Source organism: Lissotriton vulgaris, chromosome 6 (genome assembly GCF_964263255.1).
Source record: "Lissotriton vulgaris chromosome 6, aLisVul1.2, whole genome shotgun sequence".
NCBI classification, from domain to species: domain Eukaryota; kingdom Metazoa; phylum Chordata; class Amphibia; order Caudata; family Salamandridae; genus Lissotriton; species Lissotriton vulgaris.
The window spans coordinates 761,169,851-761,195,740 of NC_141694.1; the positions used below are offsets into that span (position 1 = coordinate 761,169,851).

The 25,890-nt window shown below is 43.6% G+C and overlaps 1 protein-coding gene across 2 annotated transcripts in view; it reads left to right on the forward strand.

The window, feature by feature from the left end:
* The window catches only part of LOC147707950 (G protein-coupled receptor family C group 6 member A-like), a 341,581-nt gene that overhangs the window by 308,476 nt on the left and 7,215 nt on the right, over positions 1-25,890 (forward strand). For both annotated transcript variants that reach the window (XM_086926746.1, XM_086926747.1), the window contains one exon: positions 25,410-25,527. In XM_086926746.1, the coding sequence (XP_086782872.1) occupies positions 25,410-25,527 (118 nt within the window). The remainder of the gene's footprint in view (positions 1-25,409; positions 25,528-25,890) is intronic.

Consider the following 25,890-nt stretch of genomic DNA (forward strand, 5'->3'; position numbering starts at 1 on the left):
CATACCAGCTATGCTGGGAGCAAAAACACTGCCCATTGAGGTCCCCCCGGTTTGTAAGAAAAGTGTTCCTTCAAACTCGAAATAATTGCGTTTGAGGGCCAGCTTTGCGCATTCCAGAATGAAGGCCTTGGGAGTACGAAATGGCCAGTCTGCATTCTCCAAGGTAATCCCCAGTACGTGAATAGTATCGTCTTGGGGTATGCTTGTGTATAAGCTTTCGATGTCAAAGCTCAATAACACAGTTTCCTCATCAACTTCCACATTCTGGAGTAGGTTCAGTAGACTTTTCGTGTCCTGTAAATAGGTGGTTGACTTCTGTACAATTGTTTTTAGAAAAAAATCACAGAATCTAGAGAGAGGCTCTAATAAGGAGCCGATGCCAGAGACTATTGGGCGTCCTGGAGGGGGAAGTCTGCCCTTATGCATCTTTGGTAAGATGTAAAAGTAAGGGGTCTTCCCTTCGGTGGTACACAGATAGTCTGCTTCCTGTTTAGATATTGCGCCATTGGATTCAGCTATCTCAATCAGTTGACATATTTCAGCTTTCAGATCGCTTGTTGGATCTGTGCTCAAAACTTGATAGTGATTTCTGTCACTCAGGAGTCGGACACATTCTTCTCGATAGGTGGTAGTGTCCATGATTACTAACCCACCGACTATCAGAAGCCATTCAAATTGACATCCAAAAGACAGAGGCACATATAAAGGCCACCATAACTGGATATAAAAGAAGGCTGGACGAAATTAATAAAGAAATAACTGAATACAAAGACAACCTGACCCAGCAAAAAGCTACGAAATTTCAAAAAGACTTGAAAAGATTCTCCTTTGTCAAGACATACCCCTACTCAGATCCCGATTTCAAACCAGCTGAGAAACTCCCATCTGACTCTGACACATCCAGTGTCTCATCAGGTAGCAGCAACGGATCTAACACCAGCACTAATAGGCAAAGGGGTAGAGGAGGGAAAAGAGGCCAAGGAAACTTTTGGCCCGGTTACCAGCCCCCAATGTTTCAGGACCCTTTCAACCAGACGGCAAATTTCCAGATGTATGGTTGGCAACCCCCTTTCCAACCACATTTCCAGCCTCCCCCTTTCCAATTTCGCCCTCCTTTTTTTCACAGGGGCAGAAGAGGAAGGGGAAAAAACAGACAACCGAATCAGGTACACTGGGAGGAAGACGACCCAGTGAGCAACCGAACAAAGAGCAAGGCAGGCACAAGCAGTGCGAAACCCTAGTCACGAACCTGTCATCAAGACCACTAACAGGCATTGAAGAAAATGTTCTCAATAAAGGACTTGGCTATGTCCCTACGGCACGACTTGACAAATTCCAGTTACATTGTGAGCTGGCCAGTTTTTTCAGAAAACTAAGGCTTAAAGCCTTTTTTGAGAAACAGGGTCAACCAAAAGAGTGCGAAGTTGAGAACGAGAGTGGGTTAAGATTAAAATCAACTTTTATGCCACCTCCACACACAACACCAGTGGAAATAATGACTTTTGAACAAGCCGTCTACAATGACGTTGAAAAGATGGAAATACCAACCCATTTTCAGAACCTCAGCAACGCAGAAAGAGTGGCACTAAAGGAACTACGTGCCTGTGAAACAATAATCATAAAACCTGCCGACAAGGGCGGTGGGTTAGTAATCATGGACACTACCACCTATCGAGAAGAATGTGTCCGACTCCTGAGTGACAGAAATCACTATCAAGTTTTGAGCACAGATCCAACAAGCGATCTGAAAGCTGAAATATGTCAACTGATTGAGATAGCTGAATCCAATGGCGCAATATCTAAACAGGAAGCAGACTATCTGTGTACCACCGAAGGGAAGACCCCTTACTTTTACATCTTACCAAAGATGCATAAGGGCAGACTTCCCCCTCCAGGACGCCCAATAGTCTCTGGCATTGGCTCCTTATTAGAGCCTCTCTCTAGATTCTGTGATTTTTTTCTAAAAACAATTGTACAGAAGTCAACCACCTATTTACAGGACACGAAAAGTCTACTGAACCTACTCCAGAATGTGGAAGTTGATGAGGAAACTGTGTTATTGAGCTTTGACATCGAAAGCTTATACACAAGCATACCCCAAGACGATACTATTCACGTACTGGGGATTACCTTGGAGAATGCAGACTGGCCATTTCGTACTCCCAAGGCCTTCATTCTGGAATGCGCAAAGCTGGCCCTCAAACGCAATTATTTCGAGTTTGAAGGAACACTTTTCTTACAAACCGGGGGGACCTCAATGGGCAGTGTTTTTGCTCCCAGCATAGCTGGTATGTATGTATATGATTTCGAGAGCAAGTTTATTTTGAACGCTGTGAATCCATACCGCGAACATCTGACCTTTTGGAGGCGGTACATTGATGACATCCTTGCTATTTGGCAAGGACCAACTGAGCTCTTGGAACAATTCATCGCTTGGATAAACACCTGCGACAGGAACCTTAAATTCACGAGTAACTATGACAAAAGAGAAATTGTTTTCCTTGACGTAGTAATCAACAAGGTAGGCAATCATCTGGAAACTAAAACCCATTACAAACCAACGGCGAAAAACAATCTTTTGAGGTTTGAGAGTTTCCACCCTCGACCACTCAGGGAAAACCTACCCTACGGACAATTTTTGAGACTCCGCAGGAATTGTAGTCAACTGTCTGACTACAAAGAACAAGCGAATGATCTTTCTGAAAAACTGGATAACCGGGGGTATCCTAAGAAAATAATAAACAAATGCCAGAAGAGGGCCAGGAACCAGCCCAGGGAAGTACTCCTGGAAGAAAAGACAAGAGTTGACACAGAAATACCGCTGACATGTGTGACCACATTCAACTCGGTATCCAACCAAGTAACCAAAAGTATAAAAAAACATTGGAACATTATTAACACTGGCAATTTGCATTGGGAAAAAACACTTTTTTCTTTCAAGAAGTCTATGAGCCTGAAAGACACCCTTGTCAACACCAGACCTAAAGTAAAACTGGCTCCAAACACCCCCTCAATCACCAGAGCATGGGGCCTTCCGGATGTGACTGGACATTTTCGTTGCGGAGATTGCAGCGTATGCCACTTAACAAAGAATACAAAGTCCCTTGACCTAGAGGCTGGTAAAGTCTGGAGGCAAGTTGCACATACCAACTGCAACAGTGAAAATGTAGTTTATCTCATTGAGTGCACTTGCAAAAAAAGATACATTGGGATGACAACCCGGAAGGTAAAGCAGAGAATCTGCGAGCACCGCAGCACTATACGCTGCAAGAAAAATGCGACTCGCTTGACGGACCATTTTCTTGAGAAAGGTCATACTACGAATGACATGTTTTGGACCGTCATTGAGCAGATATCCCCAGGACCAAACATACAAAAACGCTTGTATGAGAAAGAACAGAGATGGGTATACAGGCTATCTACCAACAAAAATGGCCTTAATGATAATATCCCCTGGGCCTCTGTCCTCTCATAGACACCTGGTCTCTAATATCTCATTTTGCTGTAACCCTGTGCCAACTGCCACACTGTAACCCTATGCCATCTGCCAAACTATAATCCTGTGCCACCTGTCTGCGGAAGGTACTAATTGAGCCCCCCTTCTTGATCCTTAGCAAGGGTTAATTCAGTCTAAAAATTTGTTTAGCAAGGGTCAATTCAGACTCCGGACATAGAGTTCTGAATAAAAAATTCAAACCTGGGCTAACGAACTTCCTTATAGAGTTCTTTTCCACCCTGCAGTGAGCAGCGCATTGTGTCTAATATCCCCTATGGCTGCCTGCTCAGTGCATGCTCAGTAACTTGCCAGGATATACAAAATAAAATCATCACTTTTGACCAGAATTTACTGTGGGCTAGGTTAAGACTCCACCTAGCGAATTACTCAGTACTTTAACTTCCTTACTCGAATATGTCAAAACTGTGCCCCTTTTTTCCCCTCACTAAGTTCAAGCATTACGCTGCCTTTTTATTTTAATATAATCTGTCCCCGATCACGGAGGCTCCCTGTTGTCTCCGATCACGGAGTTTGTTTTGAGCTGTCGCTATGGCAATCAGACGCGCGTATGACGATCACGCACGCACGTGACGTCATCGCGCGCTGCTGTACCGGCCACGCCCTCCCCGCTCACAATGGCGGCTCCCTTTATCAACAGACGCCGATTCTTCCTCCAGTGCGGGTGCACGGAGGGAAAGTAGGTTATCGGCCCATTCGGAACGGAGAAACTGTAAGTAGAATCCGCCCTGACCGAAATACCTCGGATTCCTACCCCCATTTTAAAACTAACTACCGAGGAGGTTAAAAACGATACTGGAGACCCCCCCCTTTTTTTGAATCACTATTCATGTCCCTTTATCTTTCTCATGCAGAATACGTTTTGAACTCTGTATTTCCCCTCATATCCCCGTGAGGCAAACCTTCCTCCATTGAGGAGTAAGTGTTTTTCTTTTCAAAAAATATGTGTGTATTGTGGTGTTTTGTTATATGTTATTTGTGGTTTTGGATCAAGTTGGCATTTCTTCACGTCGGTAATTCTTGACACAAAAAGGATAGAATTATGACTGAGGCACGCACTATAAAAAGTTGTGACAGAAGTGGTTTAAAATATAGAACTACGCATGCGTGCTCACTCACACCCATATTGATAGGTGTGCCCTACCAAGTATCATTTGGTTATAAATATAAGAAACTATGCTGACACACCGCACCATGGTTTATTCGCATCACTGAATGTGGAATGAGTCACAGACAGAACGGACTACGTCACTCCACTACGTTACAGGCACGTAATTAACCTTTATAAGTGATAATGTTCTTTCTTTTACAGGTTTGTTCCTTTGTATGTAACCACTTCTGGGTTACTATTTTTTACCCACTTAGCAAATCGCTATTTTTGGGTCTGAAAGGGTTGCAGGTATGGCAGGGTGTTAGTGTACCCTGACCACCCAATTCCTTTACATCATTTTTGGTCCTGATGAAAAACCGGCAATCCCATATGGTTTGAAACATGTAGACCCAGCACATACCAAAGATACACTAGGTCTGATTAAAGCCTTTATTGTATCATCACTGTTTTTAATATTGTCCAGTAGCTTCAGAATAAAATATATTTGGTAAAAGTTATACCAGGACAATTTTTAACTCACTGACTATTTTTTACATTCATCACCCACATACCCGCTCCACTGTATTCAGGTGTTGTAGCACACCTTGGCGGCACTCGGCTGTCGAGGTGGCCCCGATGATGAAGCATGTCACCGACCAGGTCGGTGAGTGAGGGGTTCCTTAAAAACAAAGGAGGACTTCTTCTTTTACACTAGTGTCTCATCCCACCAATACTGGCTGTTTCAGCCTTATTTTTGGTGGTACTCCTTCATATTGTTGTATAGTCACCATGAGAGCACCACCATCTCGTAGCTCCGTCGTGGCCATTCCGCAAGCAATCATGGCAGCCGCTCCCCACCGGAAGCCTGCGGGAGTCGAGGGCGCCCAAGACTTTTGTACAATCTTCAAGGCTGAGGGGACGCTTTCGAGAATGGAACCCAAGCCCTGGCAGACAAGCGTCCGAGTTCCAAGGTGTCCCAGGGCCATTTTACTGGACCAGGCCCAAATCCGAAGAGCCGGCCGCCATTTTAAGAGTCCTGTGGAAGCCGCCTACCGCTGCACCGCAAGAGTGGGAGCAACTCAACTACATGGTGAGCGAGACGCTGTAGCCGTAAGAGCGGGCGGTAAACAGCTGAATGGCGGATGAGGCACAGTGTAGCAAAAGCGGGCGGAATGGCGACTGAAACGATAAAGGGGCGCCCCACTACAGCAGACAAGCCTCCGCCATGTGCTTCAAAACTGCATATGTATCTCGTGATATCAAAGTTGGGCAACCAGTACAGAACAAGCAGTTACGAGTCCCATTTACACCGGCGCCATTTTGGGCGCGGCCGGGCAGGTCCAGGATCTACTGAAACATAAAAAATGAGGCTGACGTCTCTGAAGCAGTTCACGAACAGCAGGACATAGCAAATAAACATGAACTCTCTAAAGCTGTTAACTCACTGCAGAACAAAACAAGTGAACCTGAAACCTCTGGAATAATTGTCGCTCAAAAGAACAACACACACAACTCTGTAGAGCCTGAAGAAAAAAAAACAGAAGGGCACTGTAGTTTCAGACACACTTAACACTAATGATGAAACAAAGATATCGTCTGTTTATAAAGCAGTTATCATCTTGACAGAATTGACAAAGAAGTGTACAGACACCAATGCATCAGCATTCTCGGAGATAACATCTTAAGGAACAAAGAAACACCTGTTCACTCTTGGCACCCCAGGTGCTGTGTATATTGCACTATAGTGCTGCATCGACAAAACGGGCAACACTATTGATGTGGATTTTTCATTATTGATTATTGTAAAGAAATGGCGACTCCCCCCTTTAGCAGATTAGCTAAATGTTTGCGTAATTTAGGCATAAAAGTTATATTATTGTTGTTGTTGTTGTTATCGTTATAGTTCTGGTTAATTTCAAAAAATGGTTAAATATATTTACAGTTTTTGTTGCGTTCGTTATATTTAAATATTAATAAAGTTTTAAAATGTAACTGTCTTGGAGTACTATATTTTTTTTAAAAATCGGGTGAATGGGGCCTTGAATCGGGTTATTGTCATGTGTGGGCTTTGCAAGTGTACTGCTACAAGATCGGACATTTCAAACTCAAATGCACGTTCTTTTTCTTACCTTTCCGAAGCATGGAGCGCAATAGCAGGCAGAGAAAGGGTGATGCACGTGTTGAACACTGCCTGGCCTGCAAATTGCTGCCAGTGCCCCCCCGCCCGCTCCTGAAAGAGGACACACACACACCGCCGCCCCGAGTACTTCACAAATCTTTAAAAGACCATGCGCTTGTTCAATGGGAAGTGGATAACATGGCTAAGAGCATTTGCTGACTAATGCATGAATATCGCTGACTTTTCAGCGATATTCATGCATTGCGGCCGTTTTTTATCGCATTTGCGATAAACCTTGCTAATAGCAAGGTTTATGTGCGATAAAATTCGCCGAAGTGCGGCGATAATTATTGTCTCTAAACAAGTTAGAGACAAAAATTACCGCTAGTTGTTGGAAATATGCCCCCGGGTTTTTCCTTGCAGGAATCGGGAAACGAAAGACTAGCACTGAAATCAGTAGTCTCACACCTGAATCGGGAGGGTTGGCATGTCTGGATACTCTACAGCTGGAGCCATACACTACATCCGCAGGGCTAGGTGATAGCCTAGGTCCGGCCTGGACAATCGGACACAGAGGAAGAGAAGTGTCAGAGGGTGCGGTAGTGAATAGGGTGAAAGGGAGGTGTCGAACGGGCACAGGGTGTGATTCTCAGAGAAGAGCAGCGCAGATGGGGGAAGTATATGGCCCATGCATGAGAGAGAGAGCGGGGGTGACCATTGCGTGGGGGAGATGCGTGCGAGGGTGGGGAGCCATGCTGAGAATCGACGGCGTGCAGAGAGTGGCCCTGGTCAAGGCATCTAAAATGGCTGCTGTGCACGACAAAATTGTGGCATTGGACAAAAACGCAAGATGGCGCAGACAATGTTTATCAATAAGGATTCATTTATAACAAAATATTTACTCGCAGTGACAAAATGGTGTTCAACACTTCCTGATTTCCATCGAATCGAACGTTAACAAACGTCACGCAGCAAAAAAAAAAAAAGCTCACGCACAGAGCGGTTTTTAGCCATGTTATCCAATGGAAGGTGGATAACATGGCTAAGAGCATTTGCTGGATAATGCATGAATATCGCTGACTTTTCAGCGATATTCATGCATTGTGGCCGATGTGCGGCGATAATTTTTGTCTCTAAACAATTAAAACGAAGCACAAAATGGCGAATTCCCGTTTCGCTACCAGTTTGCGGCCCAGTTCGCGGCCCGTGAAGCGCTTCTACCGTGAAAAATAAAATTTTTTTTATTTTCCCCACGGGACCCTTTAATAACCCCAACAACATTCCTAGGGGTCAAGAGGGGTATACCTTGCCCCCTTTCAATAAATTACCCCTTCGTTTTTCACCTCTTCTTCTCTCTCGATCCTACCGAGAGATAAGATGGCGGCCGCTCCGGACTATTTAGAATGTTGACAGACACCGGAGAGCCAATCAGCTTTCTGTTATCCAATGGAAGGTGGATAACATGGCTAAGAGCATTTGCTGGATAATGCATGAATATCGCTGACTTTTCAGCGATATTCATGCATTGTGGCCGATGTGCGGCGATAATTTTTGTCTCTAAACAATTAAAACGAAGCACAAAATGGCGAATTCCCGTTTCGCTACCAGTTTGCGGCCCAGTTCGCGGCCCGTGAAGCGCTTCTACCGTGAAAAATATATTTTTTTTTATTTTCCCCACGGGACCCTTTAATAACCCCAACAACATTCCTAGGGGGTCAAGAGGGGTATACCTTGCCCCCTTTCAATAAATTCCCCCTTCGTTTTTCACCTCTTCTTCTCTCTCGATCCTACCGAGAGATAAGATGGCGGCCGCTCCGGACTATTTAGAATGTTGACAGACACCGGAGAGCCAATCAGCTTTCTGTTATCCAATGGAAGGTGGATAACATGGCTAAGAGCATTTGCTGGATAATGCATGAATATCGCTGACTTTTCAACGATATTCATGCATTGTGGCCGATGTGCGGCGATAATTTTTGTCTCTAAACAATTAAAACGAAGTACAAAATGGCGAATTCCCGTTTCGCTACCAGTTTGCGGCCCAGTTCGCGGCCCGGGAAACGCTTCTACCGTGAAAAATCTTTTTATTTTTATTTTCCCCACGGGACCCTTTAATAACCCCAACAACAATCCCAGGGGGTCAAGAGGGGTATACCTTGCACCCTTTCAATAAATTCCCCCTTCGTTTTTCACCTCTTCTCTCTCGATCCTACCGAGAGATAAGATGGCGGCCGCTCCGGACTGTTTAGAATGTTGACAGACACCGGAGAGCCAATCAGCTTTCTGCGCGCAAAGTTCCGTTTCGCGAAAAGTAAGCGAACCGGATCGCTGCCCAGAGCGCTGTTACAGATATATATCTTGGTTTGAACGTTAATTTCTCAAAAACTACTGGAGCACATATATTGAGACCTAGCAAAGGCACATCGGGCTAACAGTCCCTACAATTTTGCCAAGTTTCGTGCAAATCCATTCAGCCGTTCGAGCTAAAAGTGAGTCCAACCGCCCTATGGAAAAATGAATGGGAAAAACGCGTTTTGGGACCCCCCTTTTTTCTCAGCCCCCCCTTGACGAAACTCTACCAAATTTTCAGGGGCTGCTCAAAAACAAAATGTGCCATTTTCCTGAAAATTTCAGCCGATTCCGTCCTCAAACGCCAAAGTTATTAGACATAGAATTTTCAGAAATCCCATAGGGAATTAATCCTAACTATATATACCTACTGGCTATTGCCAGTAGGTAATATATATATATATATATATATATATATATATATATATATATATATATATATATATATATATATATATATATATATATATATATATATATATATGTATGTATATATATATTCACTGAAAAAACCATAGGTTAGAGACCATATATAGTTAGCTGGACATTTTATTGACAAAAAACCAATGAAATTCCATATATAGTTAGTTGCACTAACTATATATCGCGCACCCGCAATCCACTGCTGATGATGTCACATATTACATCATTCATGACATGGTCAGTGACATCACTGATGACATCACTGATGACATCTCAAATGACATCACTGATGACATCACTGATGACATCTCAAATGACATCACTGATGACATCATCTAGTGTCTGTGTGTTTTTGTAAAGTTTAAATATGTTTTACATATTGAAGAATGAGTGGATGTATGGAAGACTGAGTGTGTGTGTGGCTGGCTGGGAGGTGTGTGACTCTGTGCATATCAATGTGTACTTGTATCAGTGATTGTATAAGAGAGTAAGTATGTGTTAGTATATGTGTGAAAAGTATGGCGTTCTGTGTTTAACTGTATAGATGAGGAAATCGAAGTGTGATTGATTCTTCACAGGACTGACTAGGTGTATGAGTGCATATGATAGTGTTGTAATAATGAGTGACTGTATGTATGAGTGATTGTATGGGTGAATGAGTGAATGTGTGTGTAGACGTAGGAATCAGTGAGTGCGTATGTAGTAACTGGTATTGGTGTGTCATGATGTCATCAGTGATGTCATTTGAGATGTCATCAGTGATGTCATTTGAGACGTCATCAGTGATGTCATCAGTGATGTCACTGAAGTATGGTGTTCTGTGTTTAACTGTATAGATGAGGAAATGGAAGTGTGATTGATTCTTTACAGGACTGACTAGGTGTGTGAGTAACTCCATGGATGAGTGGCAGTGTGTGAGTGTCTGCATAGGTGTATGAGTGCATATGATAGTGTAATAATGAGTGACTGTATGTATGAGTGATTGTATGGGTGAATGAGTGAATGTGTGTGTAGACGTAGGAATCAGTGAGTGCGTATGTAGTAACTGGTATTGGTGTGTCATGATGTCATCACTGATGTCATTTGAGATGTCATCAGTGATGTCATCAGTGATGTCATTTGAGATGTCATCAGTGATGTCATCAGTGATGTCACTGACCATGTCATGAATGATGTAATATGTGACATCATCAGCAGTGGATTGCGGGTGCGCGATATATAGTTAGTGCAACTAACTATATATGGAATTTCATTGGTTTTTTGTCAATAAAATGTCCAGCTAACTATATATGGTCTCTAACCTATGGTTTTTTCAGTGAATTTTCAAGGTTTTGTAAATGCAAATTCCTAACTATATATGGTCTATAACCTATGGTTTTTTCAGTGAATTTCATTGGTTTTTTAAAAGCTAATATCTATAGCTGTAAAATATATTCTTTATTACGTGACGTATCACGTAGCCACGTGAGACGCCTCATGACGCGTCGCATAACCGTGATGTATCGGTTCTGCAGCGCAAACAAAACCCGTAACGTAAGCGTGCCGGAGCACGCTTACAGATATATATATTTTTTTTAACCTTAATTAGACAAAATCCACACGTGCACATATCTTGAGGCCTTGCAAAGGCACATCAAACAAACAGTCCCTACAATTTTGCCAAGTTTGCTGAAAATCTATTCCCTTAATTTTTTTTTTACTGTTTCTCTTGGTTTTCCCCTTGTTACGCTTACCGGGACGCTACCCGGTACGCGAACCGGACGCTCCAAAAACACAAGATGGCGGACTCCTGTTACGCTGCCGGTTAGCTGCCCGGTTCGCGTACCGGGAAGCGCCTCTACCGCGAAAAATCGCGGGGGACTTTAATATCCCCCTCATAAATCCTAGGGGGTCAGGAGGGGTTTACCTTGCCCCCTTTCCTTCATTTCCCCCTTCTTTTTTCACCACATCTTGTCTCTCGAACCTACCGAGAGACAAGATGGCGGCCGCTCCGGACTGTTTACAATGTTGACAGCTACGCTGCCGGTTAGCTGCCCGGTTAGCTGCCCGGTTAGCTGCCCGGTGAGCTGCCCGGTTCGCGTACCGGGACGCGCCCCTACGGCGTAAAATCGCAAAATTTTTTGCCCCGCGGGGCACTTTAATATCCCCCTCATCAATCCTAGGGGGTCAGGAGTGGTCTACCTTGCCCCCTTTCCTTCATTTCCCCCTTCGTTTTTTACCACATCTTGTCTCTCGATCGTACCGAGAGACAAGATGGCGGCCGCTCCGGTTTGTTTAGAATGTTGACAGACACCGGAGAGCCAATCAGATTCGCTTCGCGAAGTTCCGTTACGCGTCAGGTACGCGAACCGGGGCGCTAACCGGAGCGCTGTCACAGATATATATATTTTTTTAAACGTTAATTTCTCAAAATCCACTGGAGCACATATATTGAGACATAGCAAAGGCACGTCGGGCAAACCATATCTACAATTTTGCCAAGTTTCATGTAAATCTATTCAGCCGTTCGAGCTAAAAGTGAGTCCAACCGCCCTATGGAAAAATGAATGGGAAAAACGCGTTTTGGGACCCCCCTTTGTTCTCGGCCCCCCCTTGACGAAACCCCACCAAATTTTCAGGGGCTGCTCAGAAAAAAAATGTGCCATTTTCCTGAAAATTTCAGCCAATTCCGTCCACAAACGCCAAAGTTATTAGACATAGAATTTTCAGAAATCCCATAGAGAAAAAATCCTAACTATATATACCCACTGGCTATCGCCAGTAGGTAATATACATATATAAACATATGTAAACTGCATATCTATATAAATATAAATGCATGCATACATATACATATATGCATGTTATTTACATGAAAGTTTTAAAAACACTAATAAAAGCAAAGCTAAAAAGCCACCTCATTACAAACAGAATGGCTTTAACTTAAACGAGGGCGAGATCTATTGCATTTTCAATGCTTGTTTACTTTGGTTCTATCAAGAAGGCATTCAGATGTGTCACACATTTGCCATAAATTCTGAATGTTAGCACTCTAGTTGCTCATTAGATCACTGTAGTAAAGCTAGTGCTCACCAGGGAAGTCTGCTGCTAATCATGGTTTGCAGCCATTTTCCCGCATTTTTTATCCCGCAGACTTTCAGTCCGCATACCATTATCCCGCAAGGTCATTGAGCTCGCATACCATTATCCCGCATTTTTTCAAAACGCATGTGCATTTATCGCGCATGCCTTTACAAAGAATTACGTTTTAAAGGCATGTATGGTAAATGCATTTGCGTTGTGAAAACCACGATGACGAGAGAGGTAAGTGGGTTTGTGTTAATTTTTTCGTGGGTTAGTGATTGTGTAGTGTAGTGTAGTGTTGTGTAGTGTAGTGTTGTGTTAGTGTAGTGTAGAGTTGTGGTGGTTGTTTAGTGTAGGGTCATGCTGGGGGTAGTGTTTTAGGGTTTAGGGTTGTGTTGTAGTGTTTGCGTAGTGTAGGGTCATGCTGGGGGTAGTGTTTTAGGGTTTAGGGTTGTGTTGTAGTGTTTGCGTAGTGTAGGGTCATGCTGGGGCTAGTGTTTTAGGGTTTAGGGTAGTGTTGTAGTGTTTGCGTAGTGTAGGGTCATGCTGGGCGTAGTGTTTTAGGGTTTAGGATAGTGTTGTAGTGTTTGCGTAGTGTAGGGTCATGCTGGGGGTAGTGTTTTAGGGTTTTGGGTAGTGTTGTAGTGTTTGCGTAGTGTAGGGTCATGCTGGGGTGTAGTATTTTAGGGTTTAGGGTAGTGTTGTAGTGTTTGCGTAGTGTAGGGTCATGCTGGGGGTAGTGTTTTAGGGTTTTGGGTAGTGTTGTAGTGTTTGCGTAGTGTAGGGTCATGCTGGGGGTAGTGTTTTAGGGTTTTGGGTAGTGTTGTAGTGTTTGCGTAGTGTAGGGTCATGCTGGGGTGTAGTGTTTTAGGGTTTTGGGTAGTGTTGTAGTGTTTGCGTAGTGTAGGGTCATGCTGGGGGTAGTGTTTTAGGGTTTTGGGTAGTGTTGTAGTGTTTGCGTAGCGTAGGGTCATGCTGGGGGTAGTGTTTTAGGGTTTACGGTAGTGTTGTAGTGTTTGCGTAGCGTAGGGTCATGCTGGGGGTAGTGTTTTAGGGTTTTGGGTAGTGTTGTAGTGTTTGCGTAGTGTAGGGTCATGCTGGGGGGTAGTGTTTTAGGGTTTTGGGTAGTGTTGTAGTGTTTGCGTAGTGTAGGGTCATGCTGGGGGTAGTGTTTTAGGGTTTTGGGTAGTGTTGTAGTGTTTGCGTAGTGTAGGGTCATGCTGAGGGTAGTGTTTTAGGGTTTAGGGTAGTGTTGTAGTGTTTGCGTAGTGTAGGGTCATGCTGGGGGTAGTGTTTTAGGGTTTAGGGTAGTGTTGTAGTGTTTGCGTAGTGTAGGGTCATGCTGGGGTGTAGTGTTTTAGGGTTTTGGGTAGTGTTGTAGTGTTTGCGTAGTGTAGGGTCATGCTGGGGGTAGTGTTTTAGGGTTTAGGGTAGTGTTGTAGTGTTTGCGTAGTGTAGGGTCATGCTGGGGTGTAGTGTTTTAGGGTTTTGGGTAGTGTTGTAGTGTTTGCGTAGTGTAGGGTCATGCTGGGGGTAGTGTTTTAGGATTTAGGGTAGTGTTGTAGTGTTTGCGTAGTGTAGGGTCATGCTGGGGGTAGTGTTTTAGGGTTTTGGGTAGTGTTGTAGTGTTTGCGTAGTGTAGGGTCATGCTGGGGGGTAGTGTTTTAGGGTTTTGGGTAGTGTTGTAGTGTTTGCGTAGTGTAGGGTCATGCTGAGGGTAGTGTTTTAGGGTTTAGGGTAGTGTTGTAGTGTTTGCGTAGTGTAGGGTCATGCTGGGGTGTAGTGTTGTAGGGTTTTGGGTAGTGTTGTAGTGTTTGCGTAGTGTAGGGTCATGCTGGGGGTAGTGTTTTAGGATTTAGGTTAGTGTTGTAGTGTTTGCGTAGTGTAGGGTCATGCTGGGGGTAGTGTTTTAGGGTTTAGGGTTGTGTTGTAGTGTTTGCGTAGTGTAGGGTCATGCTGGGGGTAGTGTTTTAGGGTTTAGGGTTGTGTTGTAGTGTTTGTGTAGTGTAGGGTCATGCTGGGGGTAGTGTTTTAGGGTTTAGGGTAGTGTTGTAGTGTTTGCGTAGTGTAGGGTCATGCTGGGGTGTAGTGTTTTAGGGTTTTGGGTAGTGTTGTAGTGTTTGCGTAGTGTAGGGTCATGCTGGGGGTAGTGTTTTAGGGTTTAGGGTAGTGTTGTAGTGTTTGTGTAGTGTAGGGTCATGCTGGGGGTAGTGTTTTAGGGTTTAGGGTAGTGTTGTAGTGTTTGTGTAGTGTAGGGTCATGCTGGGGGTAGTGTTTTAGGGTTTAGGGTAGTGTTGTAGTGTTTGTGTAGTGTAGGGTCATGCTGGGGGTAGTGTTTTAGGGTTTAGGGTAGTGTTGTACTGTTTGTGTAGTGTAGGGTCATGCTGGGGGTAGTGTTTTAGGGTTTAGGGTAGTTTAGTTGTTTAGTGTATGCTAAAGGCATATTCGTTCTAAAAGTTTTCGTTATTTTAATTTGCGGCCTAATAGTACATGCGGGATTTTTTTTGCGGACTGATGGTATGCGGGATTTCGTCATATATTCGCTAATCATACTTTCTATGGCAAAATGAACCCCCTCATTTTGTTCCTTTTTAAATTAAATGTTTTAAGAGTTACCACTTTATTCCAATCAAGATGGCTTCAGGTGTGCCATACCTTTGTAATAAGTAGGACTGTTAGCACTCTAGTTGTTCTTTAGAACACTCTGGGACAATCTGTCATTGGGCTATAGTTGGGCTACATCTGGCTGATATTTGGGCTACATTTGGTTTTTTGTCTCTGGTGGCCATCTTTGGGCTACATTGGGCTACATTGGGCTACATTTGGGCTCCAACATATATATAGCCCAATGTAGCCCAATTTATATTTTTCAAAGTTAATTTTCGTAAAAACCACTGGAGCCTATATCTTGAGACATAGCAAAGGCACATCGGGCTACCAGTCCCTACAATTTTGCCAAGTTTGGTGTAAATCCATTCAGCCGTTCAGGCTAAAAGTGAGGCCAACCGCCCTATGGAAAATTGCATGGGAAAAACACGTTTTGGGACCCCCCTTTTTTCTCGGCCCCCCCTTGACGAAAACCCCCCAAATTTTCAGGGGCTGCTCAGAAACAAAATGTTCCATTTTCCTGAAAATTTCAGCCAATTCTGTCCTCATAAGCCAAAGTTATTCGACATAGAATTTTCAAAAATCCCATAGGAAAAAAATCCTAACTATATATACCTACTGGCTATCGCCAGTAGGTAATATATATATATATATATGTATGTATATATATATATATTACCTACTGGCGTGTCGCCAGTAGGTATATATAGTTAGGATTAATTCCCTATGGGATTTTTGAAAATTCTATGTCTAATAACTTTGGCGTTTGTGGACGGAATCGGCTGAAATTTTCAGGAAAATGGCACATTTTGTTTCTGAGCAGCCCCCGAAAATTTGGGGGGGTTTCGTCAAGGGGGAGCCGAGAAAAAAGGGGGGTCCCAAAACGCGTTTTTCCCATTTATTTTTCCATAGGGCGGTTGGACTCACTTTTAGCTCGAACGGCTGAATGGATTTGCACGAAACTTGGCAAAATTGTAGGGACTGTTAGCCCGATGTGCCTTTGCTAGGTCTCAATATATGTGCTCCAGTAGTTTTTGAGAAATTAACGTTCAAAACAAGATATATATCTGTAACAGCGCTCCGGGCAGCGATCCGGTCCGCTTACTTTTCGCGAAACGGAACTTTGCGCGCAGAAAGCTGATTGGCTCTCCGGTGTCTGTCAACATTCTAAACAGTCCGGAGCGGCCGCCATCTTATCTCTCGGTAGGATCGAGAGAGAAGAAGAGGTGAAAAACGAAGGGGGAATTTATTGAAAGGGGGCAAGGTATACCCCTCTTGACCCCCTAGGAATGTTGTTGGGGTTATTAAAGGGTCCCGTGGGGAAAATAAAAAAAAATGATTTTTTCACGGTAGAAGCGCTTCACGGGCCGCGAACTGGGCTGCAAACTGATAGCGAAACAGGAATTCGCCATTTTGTGCTTCGTTTTAATTGTTTAGAGACAAAAATTATCGCCGCACATCGGCCACAATGCATGAATATCGCTGAAAAGTCAGCGATATTCATGCATTATCCAGCAAATGCTCTTAGCCATGTTATCCACCTCCCATTGGATAACATGTCTAAAAACTGCTCTGTGCGTGAGCTTTTTTTTTTTTTTTGCTGCGTGACGTTTGTTAACGTTCGATTCGATGGAAATCAGGAAGTGTTGACCACCATTTTGTCACTGCGAGTAAATATTTTGTTATAAATGAATCCTTATTGATAAACATTGTCTGCGCCATCTTGCGTTTTTGTCCAATGCCACAATTTTGTCGTGCACGGCAGCCATTTTAGATGCCTTGACCAGGGCCACTCTCTGCACGTCGCCGATCCTCAGCATGGCTCCCCACCCTCGCAAGCATCTCCCCCACGCACTGGTCACCCCCGCTCTCTCTCTCATGCATGGGCCATATACTTCCCCCCATCTGCGCTGCTCTTCTCTGAGAATCACACCCTGTGCCCGCCCGACACCTCCCTTTCACCCTATTCACTACCGCACCCTCTGACACTCCTCTTCCTCTGTGTCCGATTGTCCAGGCCGGACCCAGGCTATCACCTAGCCCTGCGGATGTAGTTTATGGCCCCAGCTGTAGAGTATCCAGACATGCCAACCCTCCCGATTCAGGCGTGAGACTACTGATTTCAGTGCTAGTCTTTCGCTTCCCGATTCCTGCAAGGAAAAACCCGGGGGCATATTACCAACAACTAGCGATAATTTTTGTCTCTAACTTGTTTAGAGACAAAAATTATCGTTGCACATCGGCGAATTTAATCGCACATAAACCTTGCTATTAGCAAGGTTTATCGCAAATGCGATAAAAAACGGCCGCAATGCATGAATATCGTTGAAAAGTCAGCGATATTCATGCATTATCCAGCAAATGCTCTTAGCCATGTTATCCACCTTCCATTGGATAACATGTCTAAAAACTGCTCTGTGCGTGAGCTTTTTTTTTTTTTTTGCTGCGTGACGTTTGTTAACGTTCGATTCGATGGAAATCAGGAAGTGTTGACCACCATTTTGTCACTGCGAGTAAATATTTTGTTATAAATGAATCCTTATTGATAAACATTGTCTGCGCCATCTTGCGTTTTTGTCCAATGCCACAATTTTGTCGTGCACGGCAGCCATTTTAGATGCCTTGACCAGGGCCACTCTCTGCACGTCGCCGATCCTCAGCATGGCTCCCCACCCTCGCAAGCATCTCCCCCACGCACTGGTCACCCCCGCTCTCTCTCTCATGCATGGGCCATATACTTCCCGCCATCTGCGCTGCTCTTCTCTGAGAATCAAACCCTGTGCCCGCCCGACACCTCCCTTTCACCCTATTCACTACCGCACCCTCTGACACTCCTCTTCCTCTGTGTCCGATTGTCCAGGCCGGACCCAGGCTATCACCTAGCCCTGCGGATGTAGTTTATGGCCCCAGCTGTAGAGTATCCAGACATGCCAACCCTCCCGATTCAGGCGTGAGACTACTGATTTCAGTGCTAGTCTTTCGCTTCCCGATTCCTGCAAGGAAAAACCCGGGGGCATATTACCAACAACTAGCGATAATTTTTGTCTCTAACTTGTTTAGAGACAAAAATTATCGTTGCACATCGGCGAATTTTATCGCACATAAACCTTGCTATTAGCAAGGTTTATCGCAAATGCGATAAAAAACGGCCGCAATGCATGAATATTGTTGAAAAGTCAGCGATATTCATGCATTATCCAGCAAATGCTCTTAGCCATGTTATCCACTTCCCATTGGATAACATGGCTAAAACTGCTCAGGGCAGGTGTTAGGTTTTGGAGATATTCGCGCTTAGCGCGAATATCTCCAAAAGTTGGTAATAGGAGATAGCGATGGTTAGGGACTGTTTCCAGTCGCTAAAATCTTGGCACGCCCACTTTGCATGTCATTAGTGATAAATATCACTGATATGCAAAGCGGGGCTCAAGATGGTCGCTATCTCCTTTTAGGTGTCACTAACTGGTGTTAGCGACAGCTTGGTAATAGGGAGATAATTTTATCTCTTTTTTTTTGGCTTTTAAAGCCAAAAAAGCGGAAATAAACCCCCTTGATAATATGCCCCATGATTTCTCGGGGGTTTCAGCTGACAGGGCTTGGTATTGTGTTACGTGCTAATTCTTCCAGGAAACGTCAGAGGGTCGATGCAGGGGTTATAGAAGGGGTGATAAACCATTTAAGCCTCATGAACAAGCGCATGGTCTTTTAAAGATTTGTGAAGTACTCGGGGCGGCGGTGTGTGTGTGCCCTCTTTCAGGAGCGGGCGGGGGGGCACTGCCAGCAACTTGCCAGGCCAGGCAGTGTTCAACACGTGCATCACCCTTTCTCTGCCTGCTATTGCGCTCCATGCTTCGGAAAGGTAAGAAAAAGAACGTGCATTTGAGTTTGAAATGTCCGATCTTGTAGCAGTACACTTGCAAAGCCCACACATGACAATAACCCGATTCAAGGCCCCATTCACCCGATTTTTTAAAGATATATAGCACTCCAACAAAGTTAGATTTTAAAACTTTATTAACTTTTAAATATAACGAACGCAACAAAAACTGTAAATATATTTAACCATTTTTTGAAATTAACCAGAACTATAACGATAACAACAACAACAATATTATAACTTTTATGCCTAAATTATACAAACATTTAGGTAATCTGCTAAAGGGGGGAGTCGCCATTTCTTTACAATAATCAATAATGAAAAATCCACATCAATAGGGTTGTCCGTTTTCTCGATGCAGCACTATAGTGCAACATAGACAGCACCTGGGGTGTCAAGAGTGAACAGGTCTTTCTTTGTTCCTTAAGATGTTATCTGTGTCAACCTCTTCCGAGAATGCTGATGCGTTAGGGATTTCCTTGTGACAGCTGCTTCATAGACAGACGATATCTTTGTTAAGTCATTAGTGTTAAGTGTGTCTGAAACTACAGTGCCCTTCTGTTTTACTTTCCACAGACACTACAGAGTTTTGTGTGTTGTTCTTCTGAGCGACAATTATTCCAGAGGTTTCAGGTTTACTTGTTTTGTCCTGCAGTGAGTTAACAGCTTTAGAGACTTCATGTTTATTTGCTATGTCCTGCTGTTCGTCAACTGCTTCAGAGACGTCAGCCTCATTTGTTATGTTTGACTAGATCCTGGACCTGCCCGGCCGCGCCCAAAATGGCGCCGGTGTAAATGGGACTCGTAACTGCTTGTTGTGTACTGGTTGCCCAACCTTGATATCACGAGATACATATGCAGTTTTGAAGCACATGGCGGAGGCTCGTCTACTGTAGTGGGGCGCCCCTTTATCGTTTCAGTCGCCATTCCGCCCGCTTTTGCTACACTGTGCATTTTCCGCCATTCAGCTGTTTACCGCCCGCTCTTACGGCTACAGCGTCTCGCTCACCATGTAGTTGAGTTGCTCCCACTCTTGCTGTGCAGCGATAGGCGGCTTCCACAGGACTCTTAAAATGGCGGCCGGCTCTTCGGATTTGGGCCTGGTCCAGTAAAATGGCCCTGGGACACCTTGGAACTCGGACGCTTGTCTGCCAGGGCTTGGGTTCCATTCTCGAAAGCGTCCCCTCAGCCTTGAAGATTGTACAAAAGTCTTGGGGGCCGTCGACTCCCGCAGGCTTCCGGTGGGGAGCGGCTGCCATGATTGCTTGCGAAATGGCCATGACGGAGCTACGAGATGGTGGTGCTCTCATGGTGACGCCAGCTTCAGTCTGAAACATCCAGAAAGAAGGTGGGGCTTTCATCGTTTGGGAAAAAAAATGTTTTAATCCAATGAAAAGTGTTATTTTTAGGTCACATGACCTAGTCTTACATCATTAGGAAAAGAAAAGTAAAATGAACCAATGAAAAGTTTTATTAACAAGTCACATGACCTGTTATGCTTACGTTACGCGCTGCGCGGCGCGCTCTGGATCGTTTCCGGGAAGCTGCGCCTTGCGCACCGGAGCACTTCCGGGTGCGCTAACGCGTCGCGTCATATGACGCATTACGCGACAATGCAGGTCCAGAATATAGTCAAAATGTCTCCACCAACCAGCGGTCGGAATACAACCGCTTTCAGCAGTCCAAAAAGTTCGGTTAAATCTTAAGAGCGGGAGCAACTCAACTACATGGTGAGCGAGACGTTGTAGTCGCAAGAGCGGGCGGTAAACAGCTGAATGGCGGAAGAGGCACAGAGTACCAAAAGCGGGCGGAATGGCAACTAAAACGGTAAAGGGGCGCCTCACGACAGCGTGTCTTCAGGTCAAACGGATTGTGGGACAAGGTCCAGAATGGAAGATTCTTCAAAAGGGAAAAAATTCCGCCGGACCCCGGGAGCCGGCCGCCTATGCCGGGGGCGATCTCAGGCCTCACCAGGGCAACCCGACTTGGGGAGGGGGCAGGAGCCAAGCGCCCCCTCTCAGTCCGCGCCATCTCACCGCCCCTCGGGGGCCTCCGTCAAGCGGTTTAGGGAGGCACCGTATCACATTGTTTTCCAATGCAGTCAGGTCCACAAATGGACCACACTTACTTTGAATAGTGAAGCTGCAGCAGGTGCAAATAAGGTTTAAACAGTGTTACAAGAGCGGCTTAGAACTCTGAAGTATGGCACTCAACAACCAGGACTTATGCCATTTGTGTAAGGCAGTGACATGGAAGCAACTCAGGGACAAAAAGCATGAACGAACATTCACGTATGAAAATCTTATTTGGGGAAGGGGTAGAATCCAAACGCCCCCTGCCAGTTCGCGCCACTACACCGTATGTGGAAAATCTGAAGCCATCGTTCTACAAACTCTCAACGCTTGCTATCTGTGCATGAGTTTCATGCTCGATCGATTGAGCTAGCCGGATCGGGCAATAAAAAGTATAAAATAGTTATGTAAATAGTTATTTAATAAAATGTTTTACTCTGTTTCTTTGCTGGTGTGTTGTGTATATTTATAATATTTGCATAGGGTTTGTCGTTATTTTGGGCGGTGTGGGTGGCGGAGTCGAGCTGTCTTGCAGCCCTCATGGTGTGGAGCTCAGTTCATTTCACTATTTTCGTATTTCTCATGAAGGGTTGTTCCTAATGTTTGTATTTTACCGAGGTCAAAAAGAGATCCCATTAGTGGCCTACTGATTTTTCTCGATTACTTTTATTTTTTTACACGATTTTTCACTATCTGCAAAGACTAAACAGAGTATTGCGACTTTGTGCTTGTTTGTAAATAGAGAATGATCCAAAGAGAACCAATTGTAAAACAGTAAATGCTTGGATAATAATCAATCAAATGGAGAGACAAGCAAGTACGACGGATTACAACAGGGGTAAAGGTCTGCGTTAACTACCGTTCACTATCTGCAAAGAGAGAGTACTACTAAGAGAAAAGAGGGGAGTGGGGGGGGGAGCGTTCAAAGCACATCAGCGTGCATAAATACGAAACGTTTTTACCTATCACGTACTTGACATTTGACAGCTTCTGATATTTGCTATTAAAAAACCAATGAAATTCACAGAAAAAAACATAGGTTATAGTGGATATATAGTTAGGAATTTGCATTTACAAAACCTTGAAAATTCAATGAAAAAACCATTGGTTTTAGGCCATATATAGTTAGGGATTTGCATTTACAAAACCTTATTTTACTCACACAAAACCATTGAAATTTCATATATAGTTAGTTCCACTAACTATATATCGCGCACCCGCAATCCACTGCTGATAATGTCACATATTACATCATTCATGACATGGTTAGTGACATCACTGATGACATCACTGATGACATCTCAAATGACATCACTGATGACATCACTGATGACAACACCCAGTGACTGTATGTTTCTGTAAAGTTAAAATATGTCTTACATATTGAAGAATGAGTGGATGTATAAGTGTCTGGATGAAGGATTTAGTAGGTGCATGACTGATTGTATGAGTGAGTGATTAAATGTGTCTCACTGAGTGCATGGGTTACTGACTAAACTTTTAATTTGTGCATCATTATATCTGTTGTTCTACAAACTGCTGCATATGTTGATCAGTAGCTATATGAGTAACTGTATGGGTTATTCATTGGTTGTCCAAGTATTTGTATGGGAAACTGAGTGTGTGTGTATGGGTGGCTGGGAGGTGTGTGACTCTGTACATAGATGTGTGAGTAGTTGTTTCACTATATGTATGGGTTCAAAAGTGCATGTGGAAACAGCTGTATGGGCGGTTGACTGTGTGCATGAGTGTATTAGTGAGTGAATGGATATCTCAGTGCTACATGTCAAAGTAAGTACATATGTAAAACACAGTACATGTGAGAGTTGACATCTATAAATAACTGTGCATAAGAGCCAGTGAATGTGTGAGTGGCTGTATGGATCATTGTGAACATGTATCAGGGATTGTATAAGAGAGTAAAGTAAATATGTGTTAGTATATATTTGAATAAGTAAGGTGTGTATAACTGTATAGTTGAGAAAATGGAGGTGTGATTGATTTTTTGCATAACTGACTAGGTGTGTGAGTAACTCCATGGATGAGTGACATTCTGTGACTGTCTGTTTACACTGATTGTATCTAAGGTTATATTAGAGTCTGAAGAGGTTCATGGTATTATCACATGAATGATGTCATCAGTGATGTGATCAGTCATGTCAAATGAGATGTTATCAGTGATTTTATCAGTGATGTCATTTGAGATGTCATCAGTGATGTCATCAGTGATGTCACTAACCATGTCATGAATGATGTAATATGTGACATCATCAGCAGTGGATTGCGGGTGCGCGATATATAGTTAGTGGAACTAACTATATATGAAATTTCAATGGTTTTGTGTGAGTAAAATAAGGTTTTGTAAATGCAAATCCCTAACTATATATGGCCTAAAACCAATGGTTTTTTTATTGAATTTTCAAGGTTTTGTAAATGCAAATTCCTAACTATATATCCACTATAACCTATGGTTTTTTCTGTGAATATATATATAGTTTATATATACTACTATATAGTTTCAATATGTATACTATATGTATTATATAATGTGTACATAGTATATGTGCAATCTATTAGCTTCCAAAAACTGGATACCCTCTTTCTTTAAGGCCTTTCTATGTGTATTTAAAAGTTCACTAGTGTCTAACTGCATTTCCGTCTCCAAATGAGAGATTTTGGTATTGCTGAAACAGTAAACAATTTCATTTGATTTACTGTTCACGTACAAATTTGATCCAGAGGATTGCAAGGGCCCCGTCTAGTCTCAAGGTGAATTTTGGGGTCTCCCCGTTTAACCTTGTCTGGTCCTTACACCAGACTCTATGCCACAGAAGAATAGGCTCAAGTTTTACCAGGACTGCTATATAATGAAGAGCTAACTCCTCGTGGCAGATACAGGTGGAAGTGCTGGGGGTACTGAGAGAATATACCTTAAAAACACATTTTCAATTGTTTGTAGCGGGTTAGTATCCACAAAAAACCCACACCCCAGCCCCGTAAATTGCCATGGTGACACACTTTGCTTTATATATATGTAGCAATTCTGTGCGCGGTTTCCTACCTAATTTATTAGCAAAAGTTGATAGAGCCACAGTAGATCTAGTGAACGCCAATTTTTTGGCAGATATGTTTGGGGCCCAGGAGTCATGGTGGTTAAAAAGTACACCTAGGTAGGAAAACGTTTTTGTGGAATCTAGCTTTTTCCCGTCTATAAACATTTCATGGGTCTTCTGAGTCCCTTGCTTACACCTCATGACGTACGTCTTAGTTATATTGGTTTCAAGACTGAGATCCCTCATGAATATGCTAAAACTATCCAGGGCTCTCTGAAGGCCATTTTGGGTTTGTGCCATCAGAACGGCATCGCCCGCATAAAGAAGAGCGGGAATAGGTCGGCCACCAGCTTGGGGAAAGTCTTTACCCTGGAGGAGCAGTGCATCTTCAAGTCCATGTATATGCAGATTAAAAAGGAAGGGGGCCAGCACACAACCTTGTCTGACCCCTCTCCTGATTGGAAAGGCATCGTACATTCTCTCTTCTGGCCAAACCGGATGCTTGCTGACGCGTCACTGTACACCCGACATAGGAGCGTGATAATTTGTGGGTCAACCCCTACCCTTTCAAGGACCTCCCACAGCCTGTTGTGCTAAACTGAGTTAATGGCTGTAGTTAGGTCAACAAAGGCCAAGTAGAGGCTGCCTTTTTTTGCTCTTGTGTACTTGACTCAGAATTTTAAGATTTAAAGACTGTTCAATAGTACCAGACCCATACTGCAGATCGGATAGAATCTGACTATCCTCTGCCCAATCTGCAAAGTGTTCCAATAAAACCCTCCCTCGTACTTTGACCATTGAGTCCAGGAGAGAAATGTGTCTACAACTCCCTGGATTTCACGGTTACCCTTTTTGTAGATTGGAGCCAGCATGTGTAAGAGTGGGGGGTGCTGGCGATGCTGCAGGTAAGAGTGGGGGAGGGAGTCCACCGCCTCCAAAACTCGTCCGCCCCCCCCTCCCTGGCTACGCCACTGAGGCCAATGATGAAAATAATAAATCCAAAGCCCCATCACCCCTAAAAGGTGCCTGCAGAGACTATATATATTACAGCTACCATAAATGAAGAACTGGTTGTAGGGTTTGGGAAACAGCTGCAAATCAAAATTTGACAAATATTTCTGAATTAGCAAAACACGTTTTTTGTGTCCAATACACAAATCCTTGAGATTTTCATGTTTTAAGAATCCATATATACTGCCAGTCTCAAGGAAAGCTTTTGATTTTTGCATTATTATAACCCTGTAGGTTCCCAATCTGAATTGCTCAGAACGCTGCACGCCTGGACATTACAAACTTCATTCACAGATCAGCTGTTGCTACACCTGCAGTCGTTGCGTAGAGGGACACTACACTGAAGACTTTGGTGAGTGTGCATTTCATAAATATATAATTTACTAGCTTTTAAAATGAATACATATTAGTTTTAATAATGATCATTATTTTTCTTGATGGTCACTTTTAGATATTTAAACTATATTTTCCCAGCTTATATGACAGACTTACTTCCAGTCATGTCACTCTTGAAGATGATCAACTGTTGGTAAAGAGATTATTTTGTTCCAAGAAGATGTTCTCAAAGTACATTTTCTAGATAAGAGAAAAATAGGGGAGGAGCACCGAAAGCAGATAGTAACAGAAGTAGTGAATTTAGTTTGGTTAATTAAAACCATATTTAGTACAATTAAAGAAAATTACAATTAAGAAGAAGGTAAACAGGCTTACATTT